This window comes from Heteronotia binoei, chromosome 5 (genome assembly GCF_032191835.1).
Source record: "Heteronotia binoei isolate CCM8104 ecotype False Entrance Well chromosome 5, APGP_CSIRO_Hbin_v1, whole genome shotgun sequence".
In the NCBI taxonomy this organism is placed as follows: Eukaryota; Metazoa; Chordata; class Lepidosauria; order Squamata; family Gekkonidae; genus Heteronotia; species Heteronotia binoei.
In genome coordinates, this window is record NC_083227.1 from 111,859,126 (window position 1) to 111,876,713 (window position 17,588).

Genomic DNA, 17,588 nt, shown 5'->3' on the forward strand with positions numbered 1-17,588 from the left:
AGACCTGTGTGATGCACACACAGATCATATATAGTCCAAGCAGCCAATCCTGGCCGTGCTGACTCAGCAGATTGCATCACTTGGCTTCTGCCGGCTCAAGCCGGTCTGCTGATCAGGTCACTGTGACCTAGCCTGGCAGCTAGATCACCAGCTGTCATACTGTGGCTGTCAGACTGGGTTTATGTAGATTCTTGCTCCAACAGTGGGAGAGGAGGATGACTGGAGCACCAACCACATCCTTCTCAACTTCTGAGGCCAGTGGGAGCCCTCACCTTCCAAACAATACCCACATCCTGAAGCCCAGCAAGGCCCTGAGGGTGAACCCAGAACCACCAGGGCATGACAATGGTATAGCTGGAGAAAGAAGATAGGAAGTGCTGCTGCAAAACTGGTGGGCCCGGATAGGTGCCTTAAATGGTTTCTCTCCCTCCCCCCCATCTTTTTCATAGACCTGGGTGCCTGGTTGATCATATGAATTCAATCAGGAAGATCTTCCTTGAGTCAGTTCTTTGCAGATCTTTCAGGCTCATGATGGAGTTCCGTAATTAGGTTTCAGAGCATTCTGCCTCACACAACAGGGTTACCCAAATACATTTTGCTCCTTACTCACTCTGAGCTGTCACCACAACTGTTACTTTATGGTAGTGGGATCTTTGGTAGAAGGGTTCTTATTCTGACAGGTTTTTAATACCCCATCTATGCCAGGTTTCTAGACTGGACTGTCATCTTGGCATGAGCATGTGTATGTAGGTTGCTTATTTATATATGTGTGTGTATGTAATATTACAAGTCTTTTGCATTTCCTCTTCTAGGCTATTGAAAATGTAGCTTCTGCCTCTGAGCATAAGGTAATACATTCTCATACAGATTTTGCAGTAACTATTTCACTTTTTAGGCATTTTAAGGGGGAGGGGCAGGTAGAATTGGTTTTCTTCATGGCACCTCTTTGAAAACTTCATTATGGCAGAGTAAGGAATTGCTACACAGAACAAGAGGTTGTGTCTAAGTTGTTCATCTGCTTTCCCTTTGTTTCTGGTAGAGGGACTATTGTTGTCCTTATGCAGTCTTCCCATCAGGTAAATCCTTTCATTCAATGTAATTTGGAATAATAGCAATAGTGGAAGGGCAGATTTCTGTCTTGCGCTAGAAACTAACATCAGACAATGTCTGCTTCTCTGTAGCCAAAATCTTAGACATTTTATTATGAAGCAGTTTCTTTGACGTATTCAAATGTGTGTACACTTATTTTATGCTTATTAGTCTTAATGGATTGTTGACAGAATATAGATTTTATTCTTTAAGTCAAGGAGAAAGATTGTGTTGCAGGATTCTATGCAAACTGCCACAGATTCTGTTTTTAAGGAGTGTATTCATGCATCATTTCAGATTGCTTGCCTCATCCTGTTTCTTGTTCTTCCATCTTGCTTCGTGTTAACTTTTGTATAATCAGCTTCATTGTTTCACTTGCTAAAAGGTTCTGGATTTGATAATACTGTTAATAATCTATGCAACAAATGTGAAGAACCAGAAGCAAATTGAAAAAGTCCTGAAGAACAAGATTAGGTCAGGCTGTATGCAAGAACAGTTGCTACAGAATGCCTTCAGAGATCACTCACAGGTGAGCTCTCTCAAATTCCACCATCCATGCCTAGAATCTGAAAGACTATTAGCTGGTTCACATATTTATTTGTTTGTTTGTTTGTTTATCACATAAAATTGAACCCCCTTGTCCAATCTTTTTAAAATTTGGAGAGGGGGAATATTTTGAGGAAGGCACCACAGCTGTGGTACATATTTGGTGCCTCTACCTCAAAAAACAGCAGCCTCCTGCATTAAATCCTATGGGAATAGTCAACATAGGGTACAATGGAGCCAAATAAATTCAGGTTTCCTGAATATTTACCCAAGTCTCAATACCATACCAATATTGGGATTCAGGTGCAGAAATTGCTGCCAGCTATGTCTCCACATGCTGCTTATTTCTCCTGGTGAAAGTAAGTGGAACTTTTATATGTGAACTAACTGTAGAACTTCAAGAGTCAGTGGCTCTCACAGATGTTCTCCCTGAACTTCTACAGCTGGGTTCCTAAAGCCTGTGTCCTGATAGTACAGGAGCTGCTTTCAGATGGAATTTCTAAAGTTCACTGGAGGCCAACTTGTTTCAATATAAGGCACTGTTGACCTCTGTATCCTTAATTTTGGGGAAGCTTCCTAGCTGCAATTCCTCCTGTTTTGATCCTCATTGTTTTAGAAATGTAATTGTGTCTGCTTCTGCAAATCCCAATCAAGAACTTGGATATTTTCTTACATTCTCTTCCTGAGATGTTGCTTTACTTCCAGTAATTGGTGGTGACATCTGGGCAATAGGCTAAAGAACACCCTGTCTTGGTGAAAACTTGGGAGGGAGGTAGAATTGTGTGTTCAAGCCCTTTTTGATTGGTTTATATTTTCAGGTAATGAGAGACTTCTTTCCAGCCATCCTGTCAGTGGCTGAGATCTTTCTGCACATAATGGATCCCTGTGTTGTCTCTTTTGGCAGCTGCATGTACAAGCAAGCATATGCAACCTTTGACTCATATTGCCAGCAGGTACAGTAACACGGCAATTTTATTCTCTGCTGTAGAAAATGTATTTTAGTCAGCTTTTCTGTCTAAGAGCGTAAGACAGTGTACATCATTCTCCTCTCGTCCATTTTCATCCTCACAAATCTGTGAAGTAGCTTATAAATTGAGAAAGGATAACTGGCTTATCCAGGGAGCTTCATGGCAGAGTGGACATCTGATCCTGGGTTCTCCAAATCCTCCAATCACTACAACATGCAGGGTCTCTGAAAAGAATTCTGAGTATATTTTGTGTATGGTATGTGAGATAGGAGGGAGCAGGGAAGAGATAATCTTAAAACGCAAACCCTTGGATTCCAAAGTGATTTTCTATTCCATGTTCTCCCTTGGGGAGGCATGGTTGAGGTTTAAATGACCAAGAAAAAGTCCACTTTAAGTTTTTCCCATTTTATAATTCAGGCAGTTCCTAACAGTAGAAGTATATTGGTTTTTCAACTAAAACTTGCATACAAGAACTCCAGGAGTATAATTCTGTCTGCAAATGTAGAATTAATAGGTTCCTGTTCAGTACACATGCAAAGACACTAAGCACAGTCACTTTCTTGAAGGCACATGCCACAATCTACATCAGATGTAGGTATTCTGGATTGTGGGCTAAGTGCTCAGAACTTTCCAAAAGCAAGGCTAATGATTAATGGGGAAGACTGTATTCTCCATGAGATGGAAGCTTCACAAAAAGCTGTCTTATACTGATTCAGATACTAGCTGATCCTTTTAACTGGAGATGCCAAGGATTGAATCTGGGATCCTTTGCATGCAAAGTGACTGTTTTATGACAGAGCCATAGCTCATTACAAGATAACTGGGTTGTTCAGGAGATAGTCATACCATTCACTGTTTGCTGCAATAATATATAACGTGTCATCTTTAATTGAAGTAAGAACCTTCAGAGTAGATTAAAAATATATTGGCCCTGGTGATAGCCTCAATTAAGAATCAAATTATATATTGACAACCAAAAATGGCCATTATTGACACTCACCATACGCATTTCAGCCCATCGACCTTCCTCAGTGATCAAACATAATATTACAGAATGGCCCCTGACATTACAATGCAACATTTCTTATAAACTGACCAAGATGAAAAATTTTAAAGATTATTGTTTGTGGCCAAAGGCAAGGATATTTATCAGAGGCTTCATTCTTGATAGTTTGCTGCCATGGTCAGGTATACTTTCCTATAATAATGGTTCAATTATGTACCATTCTCACTTGGTCAGAAAAATTCGATGCAGTCAGGAACCAATAATGATATAACTGTAAAAAATAGGACAAGGTGCCCTACCCATTTTTTACTATTATATCACTATTACTACAAAGTATACTCCTGTTTTTGTTTTCCAATTATTGACCCAAGAAGTCAGATATTTTCATTTTGTGTGTTTGGTACATAGACTTGAATTCCTTTTTAAGAGGTATATATGGTTTTAAAATGTTTGTATTAGGTTTCACTCTGTGTATGTGTTAAGAGCCATCAAGTCAGTTCTGACTTATGGTGACACTATGAATTAAAGTCTTCCAAATATCTTATTTTTAATGGGTATTCTCAGGTCTTGCAAACTGAGGGCTGTGATTTCCTTGATGGAGTCAATCCATCTCATCTTGGGTCTTCTTCTTTCCTAGCATTATTGTATTTCCATCATTCAAGTTTATGCCCTAATTACAGATGCTGGTAAGGAAGAAATTGAAAGCTTTTATGCAAGTCTCCAGGAAGAAATTGATCACACAGACAAAATATGCTAATAATCATAGATGACTGAAATGCAAAAGCAAGAAAGCTTTAAAGCCACATTAAAGTTACACTTAAGAGCCCCATGGCACAGAGTGTTAAAGCTGTGGTATTGTAGTCCTAAGCTCTGCTCATGACCTGAGTTCGATCCCCGGCGGAAGCTGGGTTTTCAGGTATCCGGCTCGAGGTTGACTCAGCCTTCCATCCTTCTGAGGTTGGTAAAATGAGTACCCAGCTTGCTGGGGGGAAAGTGTAGATGACTGGGGAAGGCAATGGCAAACCACCCTGTAAAAAGTCTGCCGTGAAAACGTTGTGAAAAAGCAACGTCACCCCAGAGTTGGAAACGACTGGTGCTTGCACAGGGGACCTTTCCTTTCCTAAAGTTACACTTAACCATTTATTTAGATCATATTTTTATATTTTGTTTCTTGGGTAAATGAAGTAATGACAGTAGGTAACACCAGGTGGACTTTCCTAGCTGAATTTTACATGTGGAGGTAGATATAAAGCTGCTATGTTGTAGTGACTAGGAGAGAGATGAGAGCAAGAGAACACTACCTCCTCTACAGCCTCTGTTACTTGCCCTCTGTATAGGCTCTGTAACTTCATTTGGGCTCTTGCTGTGTTTCTGAGTTGCCTGGGTGGATGGGCTGACAGGTTGCTCCCAAGAGAATGTTTTCATTCACACTCTGTTGAGTTCTTATCTAGACTTGTTTTCCTCCTCCATGGTACCAAGAACACAGTCTCTGTGTCTAGAATGTAGCTTTGATTATGCTATTCTTGACTCATAGCCAGCAATCAGGGTATAAGATATTTAGCTATGCATCTCATCTCAGTTCTGGCTGGCTTCACTGTGTATGTTGAAGGCCCAGCGAATTGAAGTCTGCCATTTCTGTAAATGTGATGCTTTATTAAAATCTCCTTGTAAGCAAACCTGGATCTTTTATATCATTTTCTTGGCATTTCTGCAAACTTTGGAGCTTCTGACCAGGGCTCCAAACACCCACTTATTGTTTCTTATTTAATTAAGCATCCACTTTAAGAAGGTGTTTTATACTACTTTTGCACTGTCCTAAGCTTGGTTTTACTTCATTCTTCCAGAGCCAGTTTGTTTAGGTGCCCTAGTGTATGATAATTGATAGCTGGAGAGCCATATAATCACATAATGGGGGAATTGCAGTGTTTTCAATTGCAGGTTAGCAACTCCTAGTCTATACTCAGTGCCGTTCATTCCAAAGCTGGATGTACCTGCTTCAGAGCTCTTTCTTTTTCCTTTTGTCTTCTTGGTGGCTGCTCCCTGCAGGAGATTGTAGGTGCTTTGGTGACACATGCATGTGGTGGAAATGATGTGGAAGTAGATGTTTCTCTAGATGTGCTTGTTGACCTGGTGTCTGAACATACTTCATCAGTAGTTCCATATGCTGTCTTTCTGAAGGTAAGCAGAGAGCTTTGACTGTAGTAACAGACAAACAACTCAAAGACAGTGTCAGAAATACTATTTTTTTTGGGGGGGGGGGTTGATGAGAAGAGGCAGTAAAAAAACCTGCACATATTTAAAAAGTAGAAGTGGTCTGATTTCAGTCTTCCATGGCTTGCTTCTTTTACTAGAATCCCTGCATATTCTGGATCTCTTGACAATTGGGACCCAGCTCATCTGGGTTAGGTAATCTTGACTACATGCTCTTGTATAACAATGTAGGTAGCTATCTTACTGGGTCAGAGCAAGATAAAACTATTTCAGCATTCTTTGCAGTCATTAGGCAGAGAGTGGTCCTTCTTGCCCACTCCTGACCTGGATGAAGCCAGTCTATGTTTTCCTTTGCTGTATTGCAAATCTGTTGTTGAAATAAGTTGTAAAGATATTGCAGAGTTTTGCCTGATTTGATATTCTTTCCTTTCAGAGCATTTTAGATTATGTGGATAATCTAAGTCCTCAGCAAATCCGGAAGCTATTCCACATCCTTAGTGTACTGGCGTTCAGTCAGGAGCCCAGAAGCAGCCACATTCAGGTGAATGATAATGTAGTATAAAGTTGTGATGTATGTCCAAAGTTTGGTGTATGTCTGTGATTGGGTGTGAATTTCATGTGTGTCCAAACATATGTATCTGTTTCTTCATTGCTCAGACCAGTGAATGCCAACAAATATGTATAGGCGACTGTCAGAATTTGTCAATGGAAAACAAAAAGGGGCTTGTGAACCCTTAAAAGAAAAGCTTTGTCAACATTTTGCTCACAAAACTTTATGCAATAATTAGCATATTAGTCCTTAAGATTTGCCATATTCTCTTCTTTGGCTGCATCAGATTTGCAAGGCTATCTGGTATATTTCTGAGTTTTCAGAAATTCACAAAATATTCTTGGGATTGTCAACATTTACATGTTAGTGGTGACATCTACTACTGCTAATTTGCTTCCACCCAAAACCTGAGGCATGTATCTCTTGAACATCTTGTGAGATATTAGAACATTTGGTCTGTATTCTGAAGTCATCAGAAAAGTACAGGAAAAAAGATTTATTGACAAAAACTTCCCTCAGAAGAGACCCCTAAGATTTGCAGGATGGGAACAGTGGTGACTGTGCACTGGATGTTCTGTGCTGCTTCGCTCCTTTCACCTGTGATCTGATGGCATGACATTTATTGTGTGAACTTCTGGATGAGTTACCACTGTGTTCATTCTCCTTTTGCGCAGGACGATATGCACATGGTGATCAGGAAACAACTCTCCAGCACTATTGGCAAGTATAAGTGCACTGGGATTATTGGGGCAGTTACTATGGTGAGCAGCATGGCGGCAAGAAGGTGAGCAAGTGAAGAAAAATATGCACATTGTCATACCACTATATTAGATTCAGGGTGTGTGGCAGGGGTAGCCAAACTGCGGCTCGGCAACCACATATGGCTCTTTCACATATATTGTGTTGCTCTCAAAACCCCCACTGCCCCATTGGCCAGTTTGAAGAAGGCATTTGTCTCTTTAAGTCACTTCTCTTAGCCAAGCCAACTGGTGGCTTAGAGAATACATTTGCTTTCTTTCCACCCCTCCCTCCCTCATCTGTCTCCCTCATCTAGCTTACTTCCTGCTTGCCTGCTCTCAAACATCTGATGCTCACGTCTTTCAGCTCACAAACATCTGACATTTATTCTATGTGGCTCTTACATTAAGCAAGTTTGGCCATTCCTGGTATAAGGCATGTTGCTTTCTGCAACCCAGCAGTATTCAATTGAGGTGGAGTATCAGCATGACTTTTTAAAAGTAAGCAGCAAGATCTGAGGTATATTACGTGCAATATACACATTACCTAAGAGAGAAAAGTGATGAGCAAGATTCTTTTAAGATTCTGTAGATGTTCATTATTATGGTTTGCAATCCTTTGGTACATTGTAAGGAAGGAGGATTAAATCTACACTGAGGAGGTGAGATTAGATGAACTATGTCACCAAAATGCATGCTGTGAATTCAGGAACAGCTGGTTCTGTGGAATATTTATCTTCATTTATAGCCTAGTTTTCTCACTGATACTCAAGACAGGTTACAAAATACAGAAAACAATTCAGTGAGACAACATAAGACATCAAATGAACAATGCAAAGGTACAAGACAGTATTGTTAAAAGGAGATAATATAACTATTGCAATAGGCTACAATTCTATTCCCTTATAAAAGTGCTCTCTTGAACTGGTTAATTATATTGCAACTGTGATCTCTGTATAAAAATGCCCTCCTGAACATATTTATTTTGCATGTAAAGGGAATCATAGAGTTGGAAAGGACCTCCAGGGTCATCTAGTCCAACCCCCTGCACAATGCAGGCAGCTCACAAATACCTCCCCCTAAATTCACAGGATCTTCATTGCTGTCAGATGGCCATCTAGCCTCTGTTTAAAAACCTCCAAGGAAGGAGAGCCCACCACCTCCTGAGGAAGCCTGTTCCACTGAGGAACCACTCTAATGGTCAGGAAGTTCTTCCTAATGTTGAGCCGGAAATTCTTTTGATTGAATTTCAACCCATAGGTTCTGGTCCTACCTTCTGGGGCCACAGAAAACAATTCCATACCATCCTCTATATGACAGCCCTTCAGGTGCTTGAAGATGGTGATCATATCACCTCTCATCCGCCTCCTCTCCAGGCTAAACATGCCTTCAACCATTCTTCATAGGACTTGGTCTCCAGACCCCTCACCATCTTTGTCGCCTTCCTCTGGAACAGTTCCAGCTTGTCTATATCCTTAAAATATGATGCCCCAAACAACACAATACTCCAGATGAAGTCTTACCAAAGCAGAGTAAAGCGATACCATCACTTCACGTGATCTGGACACTACATTTCTATTGAAACAGGCCAAAATTTGCATTTGCCTTTTTAGCCACTGCATCACACTGTTGACTCATGTTCAGCATATGATCCACTAAGACCTCTAGATCCTTTTCACACATATTACTGCTAAGACAAGTCTCCTCCATCCCATAGCCATGCATTGGATTTTTTCTACCTAAATGCAGAACTTTACATTTACCCTGTTAACATTCATTTTATTGGTTTTAGCTCAGTTTTCCAGCCTGTCAGGGTCATCCTGTATCCTGTTTCTGTCTTCTACTGTATTTGCAACCCCTCCAATTTAGTATCATTGGCAAATTTAATAAGCATTCCCTCTATTCCTTCATCCAAATCATTTATAAAGATGTTGAACAAAACAGGTCCCGGGACAGATCCTTGAGGCACTCCACTTGTCACTCCTCTCCAAGAGGATGAGGAACCATTCACAAGCAGTCTTTGGGTGCGATCTGTCAACCAGTTACACATCCACCTAATGGTAACAGGATCCAAACAACATTTTACCAACTTGTCAACAAGGGTAGTATGTGGAACCTTATCAAAAGCTTTACTGAAATCAAGATAAACGATGTCTACGATTCCCCTGATCCAGCAAGATAGTCACTTTCTCAAAAAAAGAGATCAGGTTAGTCTGATATGGCTAATTCTTGAGAAATCCATGCTTGTTCTTGAGAAATCACATCCATCCTTTCTAAATGTTCCAGGACTGACTGTTTGATTATTTGTTCTAAAAATTTTTCAGGTATAGACATCAAGCTGATGGGTCGGTAGTTACTCAGATCCTCCTTTTCCCCCTCCTTGAAGATGGGGACAACACTTGCCTGCCTCCAGTCTTCCGGCACCTCTCCTGTTCTCCAAGAATTCTCAAAAATAATAGCCAGAAGCTCAGAAATTACATCCGCAAGCTCTTTTAGAACCCTTGGATGCAGTTCATCTGGCCCTGCGGACTTAGTTTCATTTAAAGAAACTAGGTGTTTATGTACTACCCCTATGCTGATCCTAGGTTGGAACTTCATACCCTCATTATATGTTCTGTTTTTGCCATGTTGAGCACCGTTTCCCTCAGAAGAGAAGACTGAGGAAAAGTAGGAACTGAGCAGTTCTGCCCTTTCTTCATTACCTGTTACAATTTCACTTTCCTGCCCTCGCAATGGGCCTACCATGTCCTTGCTCTTTTTTTTACTCTGAACATAAGAAAAGAACCCTTTATTGTTGTTTTTAGCATCTTTGGCCAGCCTAAGTTCATACTGAGCTTTAGCTTTCCTAACTTTTTCTTTACAAGTACAGGTGATTTGTTTATATTCATCCTTGGTTATAAGGCCCTCCTTCCAATTCCTAAAGTAGTCTTTTTTTATTTATCTTTAGAGAGCTGTTTATGGAGCCAACTTGGCTTCTTTAGGCTTTTTCCATTTTTTCTTCTCATAGGAATTGTCTAAGTGGCAGGCAAAGATTTTTATGGGACTAACAAAAAGGCAAAGAGAGTTACAGTTGCCAGTAACTCAAATACAAGACATATGCAGACTTATGCCAGTGCCCTTCTATACAAGAGTATCCTGTGCTGTCATTTATTTGTTCCTTAGTGTGAGTCCTCATGTGTGCCATCAACCAGTGTTTGGGTTGCAGAAGCTTTATAGAGTATTAATTATTCATCAGTTTATCGATTATCAATCATGTTAAGCTTTATATTTTCAGTTATGTAAATAGGAGTTCTTTTACTGACTCTTAGGGCTTGTTTTACTGGGTCTCATAATCAAAACTTGTTGCTGTCCTCAAGAGCCCTGGTTCACTTGCATGCTTTCTGTCCATTAAACTATCTTTTTTTGTAATATGAAAAAGAAACTTACAAGGATCTCTCGAGCTTTGGAAGCCACCTCTGTCCAAGGGCATCACTGTGTAACTGTGATAATTATATCTAGTACAAGGATGAACTGAATAACTGAATCATGACCAGTGAGATGTCAGTTGGACTACAATGAGTTTAAAGGTTTATCTATACTGGTGTTTCCAAAAGGCAGGGTTGCAAACCGGCACTGGGCCGCGGAGCCCTCAATGCCGGGCTGCGGGGCCTCCAGTCCCCTGGCCACCCCTCCCTCCCTCCGCCTTCCCCCGCATCGCGCCTCTCTCCCCCGGGTTTCGCGCCTCCACGCCTCCTTTTCCCACCCTTCCCCACCGCAGGCAGGTCAGTTTCATCCTGTGCAAAGCCCCCCTTAATCACCTCATCGGTGGGAAATTGACGCTGAGCTCATTCTGCGCTGGGCCAAGCTGGCCACAGGTCGAACAGACCGCGGCCAAAAAGGGCACATGGCTCCTCCCTCCCCGGCACTTCCTGGATGGGAAGGAAGTGCCGGGGAGGGAGGAGCTATGCGCCCTTTTCGGCCGCAGTCTGTTCAACCTGCAGCCGGCTTGGACCAGTGCAGAATGAGTTCACCGATCGGGTGATCAGTCACCAGCCCGTGCCTCCCCCCCACATGGCGTAGCACCCCCTCCTTCCTCCCTTCCCCACCACTGGTAAATTTCTGGCTTTGTAAAACTCCTCCCCCCACCATCTCCTTGATGAGGAAAACGGAGCTGAGATAATTCAGTGCTAAGGCATGCCACCAGCATTTCGAAGGGACCGCGCCTGGAGAGGGCACGTGGCTGATCCCTCCCCCACACTTCAGTGGGGAAGGAATCAGCCATGCTCCCTTTTCAGGCATGGTCCCCTCGAAATGCCGGCGGCATGCCTCAGCGCTGAATTATCTCAGCTCTGTTTTCCTCACCGAGGAGGTGGGGAGGGGGAGTTTTATAAAGCCAGAAATATACCAGCAGTGGGGAAGGGAGGGAGAAGGAGACACTTACGCAGTGAGAGCCAGCATTTCTAAAAGTGAGTTGCTCCCATCCTGTTTTTTTTTTTCCATTTTTCTTTTCCTTTCTTTTTTCTTTCTTCCTTTTGTCCCTCCGTTCTTTCACTCCTTCCTTCCCCTTTCCTTCCTTCATATTTCCTTTCTCTTTCTCTCCCCCTCCCTTTCATTCATTCATTCCGTCAGTCTTTTCCCATCCTCTCTCTCTCTTTCTGTCAGTCTTTTCTCATTTCCTTCCTTCCTTTCCATTGCTAATCTGAGAAAACCTGGCGGGGGGGGGGAGATGCCCTGCCATTTAATGTTTTCCCAGCACTGCCATTTCAGGTTGGTTCCTTCCTTCTTTCCTTCCTTTTCTCTGTCTCTCTTTCTGTCAGACTTTCCCCCTGTCTCTCCTCCCTTCCTTGCCATTGCTAATCTGAGTAGACCTGGTGGGGGGAGAAGCTTGAAATGCCCTGCCATTTCATATTTTCCCACGATGAGAGCATTTTATATTTTTAGTTGTCTGCTGTGTGATCCTTGTGCTTCTTGATTTTTTATTTTTGAAATTGCATTGCAAAATTCCACCATCTCCTATTTTTCCTAAAAAATATATTGCAAGAGTTTTAGGCTTGTTTGTACATCATTTCCTGGCTCCTGGCTCCACCCCCAAAGTCTCCTGGCTTCACCCCCGAATTTTAGTGGGCCATGAAGGAGAAGTGTAAAAATAACCGGGCCACGGGAGGGGGGGTAAGTTTGGGAAACCCTGATCTATACATTAAGGGATTTTAAATTCTTAGAATCATTCTCCATCCCAGAATGTGAAACCTTTAAGTGCCCTGCTGTATCAGAGAACACTAATTAATATCTACCTACTAATTTCAGGAGTAAAGAAAATGGGCATCTATTGGAAAAAGCACCCCTAAGAAAGGAGCAGTGTAATCAGGTAAATGTGTGGATGTATACAGCATACTCAGATGTGTAACCTGGGAGAGAGAAATGAGTCCTTTGAGAAGTCCTTACTGAATGAAAGCAATAGATCCATGTAGTGTTTGGGCAGACTTTCAGATCAGTGTCAATTAATGCAGTTACACACATGGATAGGCAGGATTTGTATATTTCCTTGTTAATTGTTCCCAGTATTCTATTAGGAATTGATAGAATTTGAGACAGGGTCTAAGAGTTGTCTTGTGCTATATGAGAAGTCTTCTGTTGGAAGACTTCCTTCTCCTCACTCCCCACACACTAACTGGGTAGCCACTGTCACCAAAACTCTGAGAGTATCTCCTGCTAAATAGAACTGTATGTCTAGCATTCTGTACCTGCATTGCTGTTTAAGACTCTCCCTACTTGTTGTGCCTGTCCACTTCCCTCCACAAGCTAGGTTGGGGGCGATTTACTGCAACTTTGCCTATTCTTGTTATCAAGGGATTGTGAGTTGACTTGCTGCCCCTCCTCTTTACCACAGTTCTGGTAGCAAAACCAAATAGCCATAATGTGTTTCTAGCTTAAAGCATTTATAACAGGGTTTCCCAAACTCCCCCCCTCCCTTGGCCCGGTTATTTTTACACTTCTCCTCCGTGGCCTACTTAAATTCAGGGGTGGAGCCAGGAGACTTTGGAGGTGGAGCTGGGAGACAGGAAAGCCTGTCTCTTTCTTCTATAGAGGTCTCCAAGGAAAACGGAGCTCAGGTTTTGCAGCTGTGTCAGTCTTCAAGCCTAGCTTTTATTGGCATAACATAGAGACGGGAGAAGGAAGGAAAGAAAACGGAGCTCAGGCTTTGCAGCCTGTGTCAGTCTTCAAGCCTAGCTTTTATTGGCATAACACAGAGACGGGGGAAGGAAGGAAGGAAAACGGAGCTCAGGCTTTGCAGCCTGTGTCAGTCTTCAAGCCTAGCTTTTCTCCGCACAACACAGAGACATTGGAAGATGGAAGGAAAATGGAGCTCAAGCTTTCCAGCCTGTGTCAGTCTTCAAGGCTAGCTTTTCTCTGCACAACAGAGAGACTGGAAAGGAAGGAAGCAGAGCAGAGCTCATGCTTTGCTGGGGGTGAGGCTAGCTTTGGCTTTTCTTGTGACCCAGTATTGAGGCTTCCATGGCCCGTTACCAGGTCATGACCCGGCAAATGGGAAACGCTGATTTATAATATAAGAACGTTTTTAAAATGAAGAAAACATTTGTTCTTTTCAAGCATTTCAGACTGAGTTAGAGAACAAAGACAAGGTGAAAACAGACAATCCTTTATCCCAACATTAAGCACTTCCTATATGATGTTTAAATTGGACAGGCTAGTTTTATTTGAAGTTGCAGTAGTTTTAAAGTTCAGCATTACCTTAGTACTCATGGCTGGGTATTCTCTTCATTGTCCCTGGCTATATGTAAAAAATTGAGTCCATTGGTAAAACTTACTCCTTTTTGTCATGTGGCTGTTTGATGAGACACAACTGAAAAGAGATTCTTCATGTCCTGAGAATTTATATTCTGCCTTGGAGAATGTTGGCCCCACCTGGGGATTATTTGGATCTTTCTGCCGTAAAAGGAAGAGTTTATTTTTTAGCTATTTGGCTCTTAGCAGTCTCTGTTCCTTTGGGGTATAATTTGGCAGCAGGTTCTGGGGTAGTATGTTATTATCTGGCTTCAGCCAATGCTATTAGCATAAAGAGTGTGAATACTCTGGTACTGGGAGCTTGATGACTCCGCTCTTCAGCCCCCACCCGCCTGCCTGCTAATAGTCTGCAGCTGGGTTCCTGTCCATGGACAGAAAGCAGTTGCAATAATTGAAAATATTGCTGTGAATTCTTGGATAAAAGGCATTTCTTCACAAGAACTTAACTTGTAGGAATGAAGCTGAGTAACAGAGAATCCAAGGGGTGAATGGGAAGGGTCTGGTCACCCAGGGCTTTTTTCTGGGGAAAGTGCAGTGGAATGGAACCTCTTCATGGAAACAGAATTCTCAGAAAATGTTTAAAGGTTCACGAGGGGCACCCATGTGTTTCTCCTTCATTTCCCTCTTGAGAGTTCCAGCACCTCTTTTTACAGCAAAAAAAGCCCTGATAGCATTCCTTCTTGCCTGAGCTGCACCCAGCTGTGCGGGTCCTCGAGGTTAAATGCACACAAATAAAGCGAACCTTTGTAAAAATATATTCAAAATTTTTTTAAAAAGTTTGAAAAAAGAATATCACTATGCATTACAGTCTCCATAACTTAGCAACAGAGAAATAAGAAAGCTAACTTTTCTATGTAATACATTTAGTACCTAGTATTAGATGGCATGCCTTCTTGCAGTGTAAGAATCCAAGCTGTAGCCTAAAGCGCCCTATACATTGTAGTCCATAATGATGTAGCATAACATATCAAAGCATACTAGCATGGCACAAGCACAAAGGTACTATGGCTTCCTTCTGTTCTAAAGCCTTATTATAGCTTTTTGCCCTCTAGCACCAGGTGGTTTCTTGGATCCAATCTGGAATCTTCCTTGATGGAACTTCCAGAAGATTTTGAGCAACTTCCCACTTGCCTTACGCTGCTCTCATGTTCCTCTTCTCAGCAGGGCTTCTGTCCGATTTCACACTATCTGCCCCGGGGCTGCAACTAGCTTCAGCTTTTTTGCGCAGCAAACAGGTTTTTAGAGGTTTCTGTGCTGCGCAAAAAAGCCAAAGCTAGTTGCAGCCCCGGGGCAGATAGTGTGAAATCGGACAGAAGCCCTGCTGAGAAGAGGAGTGTGAGCAGCATAAAGCGAGTGGGAAATTGGCCTGAAATGTTTGCTGCTAATTCCCCCTTCCCATCTGGTTACACAGCTGAGCACAGGTTCTCGCAATCAGCCAATTACCACATTCTTGAATCCAGCCTTGAAAGAGATAAGAATGGTCTCTGTGGGAAAGCCCAAACCATGGGCACCTGTGAGCTGGAGCAGGCCTGCTAATAATCATGTTAACCCTTGAGGGGAAATAGGGTGCTTTGCCTCACAGTCTCTGTGTAGGTTTGTGTAATAAATAATGCTTTTTAAGTCAGATAGTATTGCTAGCTGAATGTGCAATCAGTGCTTCATTTCTCTGATAACTTGTCATAATTTTCAAAGGGGAATTTCCACAAGGGATCTTGTATATCTACAGCTAACAAAAAATGCCTATTACAGTTTTCTTTATAGTGTTTTTACAAAAGGTTGCCATTCAAATGCTGTAATCATTCAGCTGATGGTGCTTCATATCTGAAGTCTCAACATACACTAACATTTGTGGGCTAAGTCATGTTGTGCAGTAATTGCTTTACTTCTTTTTTCCCCCCAGATCACATCTTTGCTGCAGTTGGTGTGCTCCTGCTGCAAGCAGGTTCCCCAAGCCTTGGCCCTGTACTATGATGAACTTGCCAGCTTGGTTCAGAAAGGAAATCTGGACTTGCAGATCCTGGTAGGGTACAGGTCTTCATCTGTTCAGTTCATGATTGTGGCTGGGACAGTGTTGTGTCCCAAACTGTGTGGTGATTCTTTATTGTTGCAGATGATTGTTAACTCATTGGATTTTTTTAAACAAAGCCTTGTTTAGTAAAGGGAATCTGAAGGGATCCGAGGGTTTTTATCAGGGATGGGCATGAACTGGTTAATGGAGGTTGTCCCAGTTTGTGGCTTGTGGCGTCTCACGAATCAGGGATCTTCCTGTTTACCAAACCAGGTCATTTTTTGAGGTTTGTGATGCAGTAGAATGGCACCCCTGCAGGATAAAGATGTTAACTCACAGCAAGTCTCTAGCTGACTCTCTTCTACCAAAGGGTGGTTGCTCTCCCTTTCCCCTTCCAATCTTGTCATCCTTGACTTCAGGGCCTCCTGGGGTCCTCCTTTTTGGCCTGGCCTCATCTGCTGGCCTCCCTCTGATTGCCCTACAGTCTGGTTTCCTAGAACTCCCATTACTTCCATCAAAGAGAGCTCGCCCTTCCCCCCACTTTTCCTTCTGATTCTGTGATCCTCAACTTCTGGACCTCCTGGGGTCTCCCTTTTTTGACTTGGCCTCATCTGCTGGCCTCCCTCTGACTGCCCCACAAGCCAGTTTCCCAAAACTCCCACTGCTTCTATCAAAAGGAGACTGGCACCCCTTTTTCCTGCTGACTCTTGACTTCTGGGCCTCCTGGGATCCCCTTTTTGGCCTGGCCTCATCTGCCAGCTTCTCTCTGACTGCCCTGCAGGCTGGTTTCACAAAATTCCTGCTGCTTCTGAAAAGAGATCACCTTCCCTTTCTCCCCCAAGTATCAGATCTTCACCTCCTCTCCTGCACCACCAGCATGCACCCCTCCTTTGGGTGGAAAATGCAGTAAAATCAGTAAAAGTCGTTTTTTTTCATCTTGGTCATTAATTTGTCATTTTTTAAAAAAATTGGTCAGTAAAGTCAGTATTTTCTTTGTTTTCATGAATGCAATTTGTAGAGGGCAGTTGTTTTCATTACAGCATTTTGATCTTTTGATTAGTTTCCACCCCTAAATAACCGTGTTGGGACACCTGTGAGGGCAGTGGGGGGGGTCCCTGACCATTCCACAGGTGGGACCCAGCCCAAGGCTGCATCTTCCAGGCTCCCTCACCCACCTTGCCTCAACGTGCCCTGTCTGGGCAGAGGTGCCATTGTGCTTCTCCCTTCCCCCCACTCCTCCTCAGGCCTGGCCTTGGCACTATATGGGAGGGCGGAGGGCATCCTAACCAGCCAGGAAGGCCTCATGGAGAGAGGAGAGCAGGCTGAAGCAGGTTTTTGTCAGTATTTGGCCAGGGTTTTTGGAATTTTGGTCAGAAAACTCAGTAATTTTGACTCATTTTCACCCCTGCTCCTCTCCCTCATCTCCTTCCACCCCAGACTTTCACGCTTTCCTCCATGTCCCCAGGTCCCATAAGAGCTGCTTTTTTCTATGGTGTTTAGAGGGCCACTATTGATGTTCTGCTGCATGAACCACTGACATGAACTGCACATACCTCCATAAAAACCATGGACATTTGTGGGAGGTTCATTGCAGGTGTGATCACACAAGGGTTGGCTCATGAGCCACAGACTGAGTGATTTTTGTGTTGAACTTATGTTTTTGATGAGGTTTGTGCCCATCCCTAGTGCT

The 17,588-nt window shown here is 42.8% G+C and overlaps 1 protein-coding gene across 1 annotated transcript in view; it reads left to right on the forward strand.

The window, feature by feature from the left end:
* The window catches only part of FANCD2 (FA complementation group D2), a 69,353-nt gene that overhangs the window by 18,456 nt on the left and 33,309 nt on the right, over positions 1-17,588 (forward strand). Inside the window, exons 13-20 of the mRNA XM_060240080.1 lie at positions 813-848; positions 1,475-1,618; positions 2,454-2,588; positions 5,656-5,787; positions 6,254-6,361; positions 7,045-7,154; positions 12,391-12,451; positions 15,791-15,910. Of these exons, the coding sequence (XP_060096063.1) occupies positions 813-848; positions 1,475-1,618; positions 2,454-2,588; positions 5,656-5,787; positions 6,254-6,361; positions 7,045-7,154; positions 12,391-12,451; positions 15,791-15,910 (846 nt within the window). The remainder of the gene's footprint in view (positions 1-812; positions 849-1,474; positions 1,619-2,453; positions 2,589-5,655; positions 5,788-6,253; positions 6,362-7,044; positions 7,155-12,390; positions 12,452-15,790; positions 15,911-17,588) is intronic.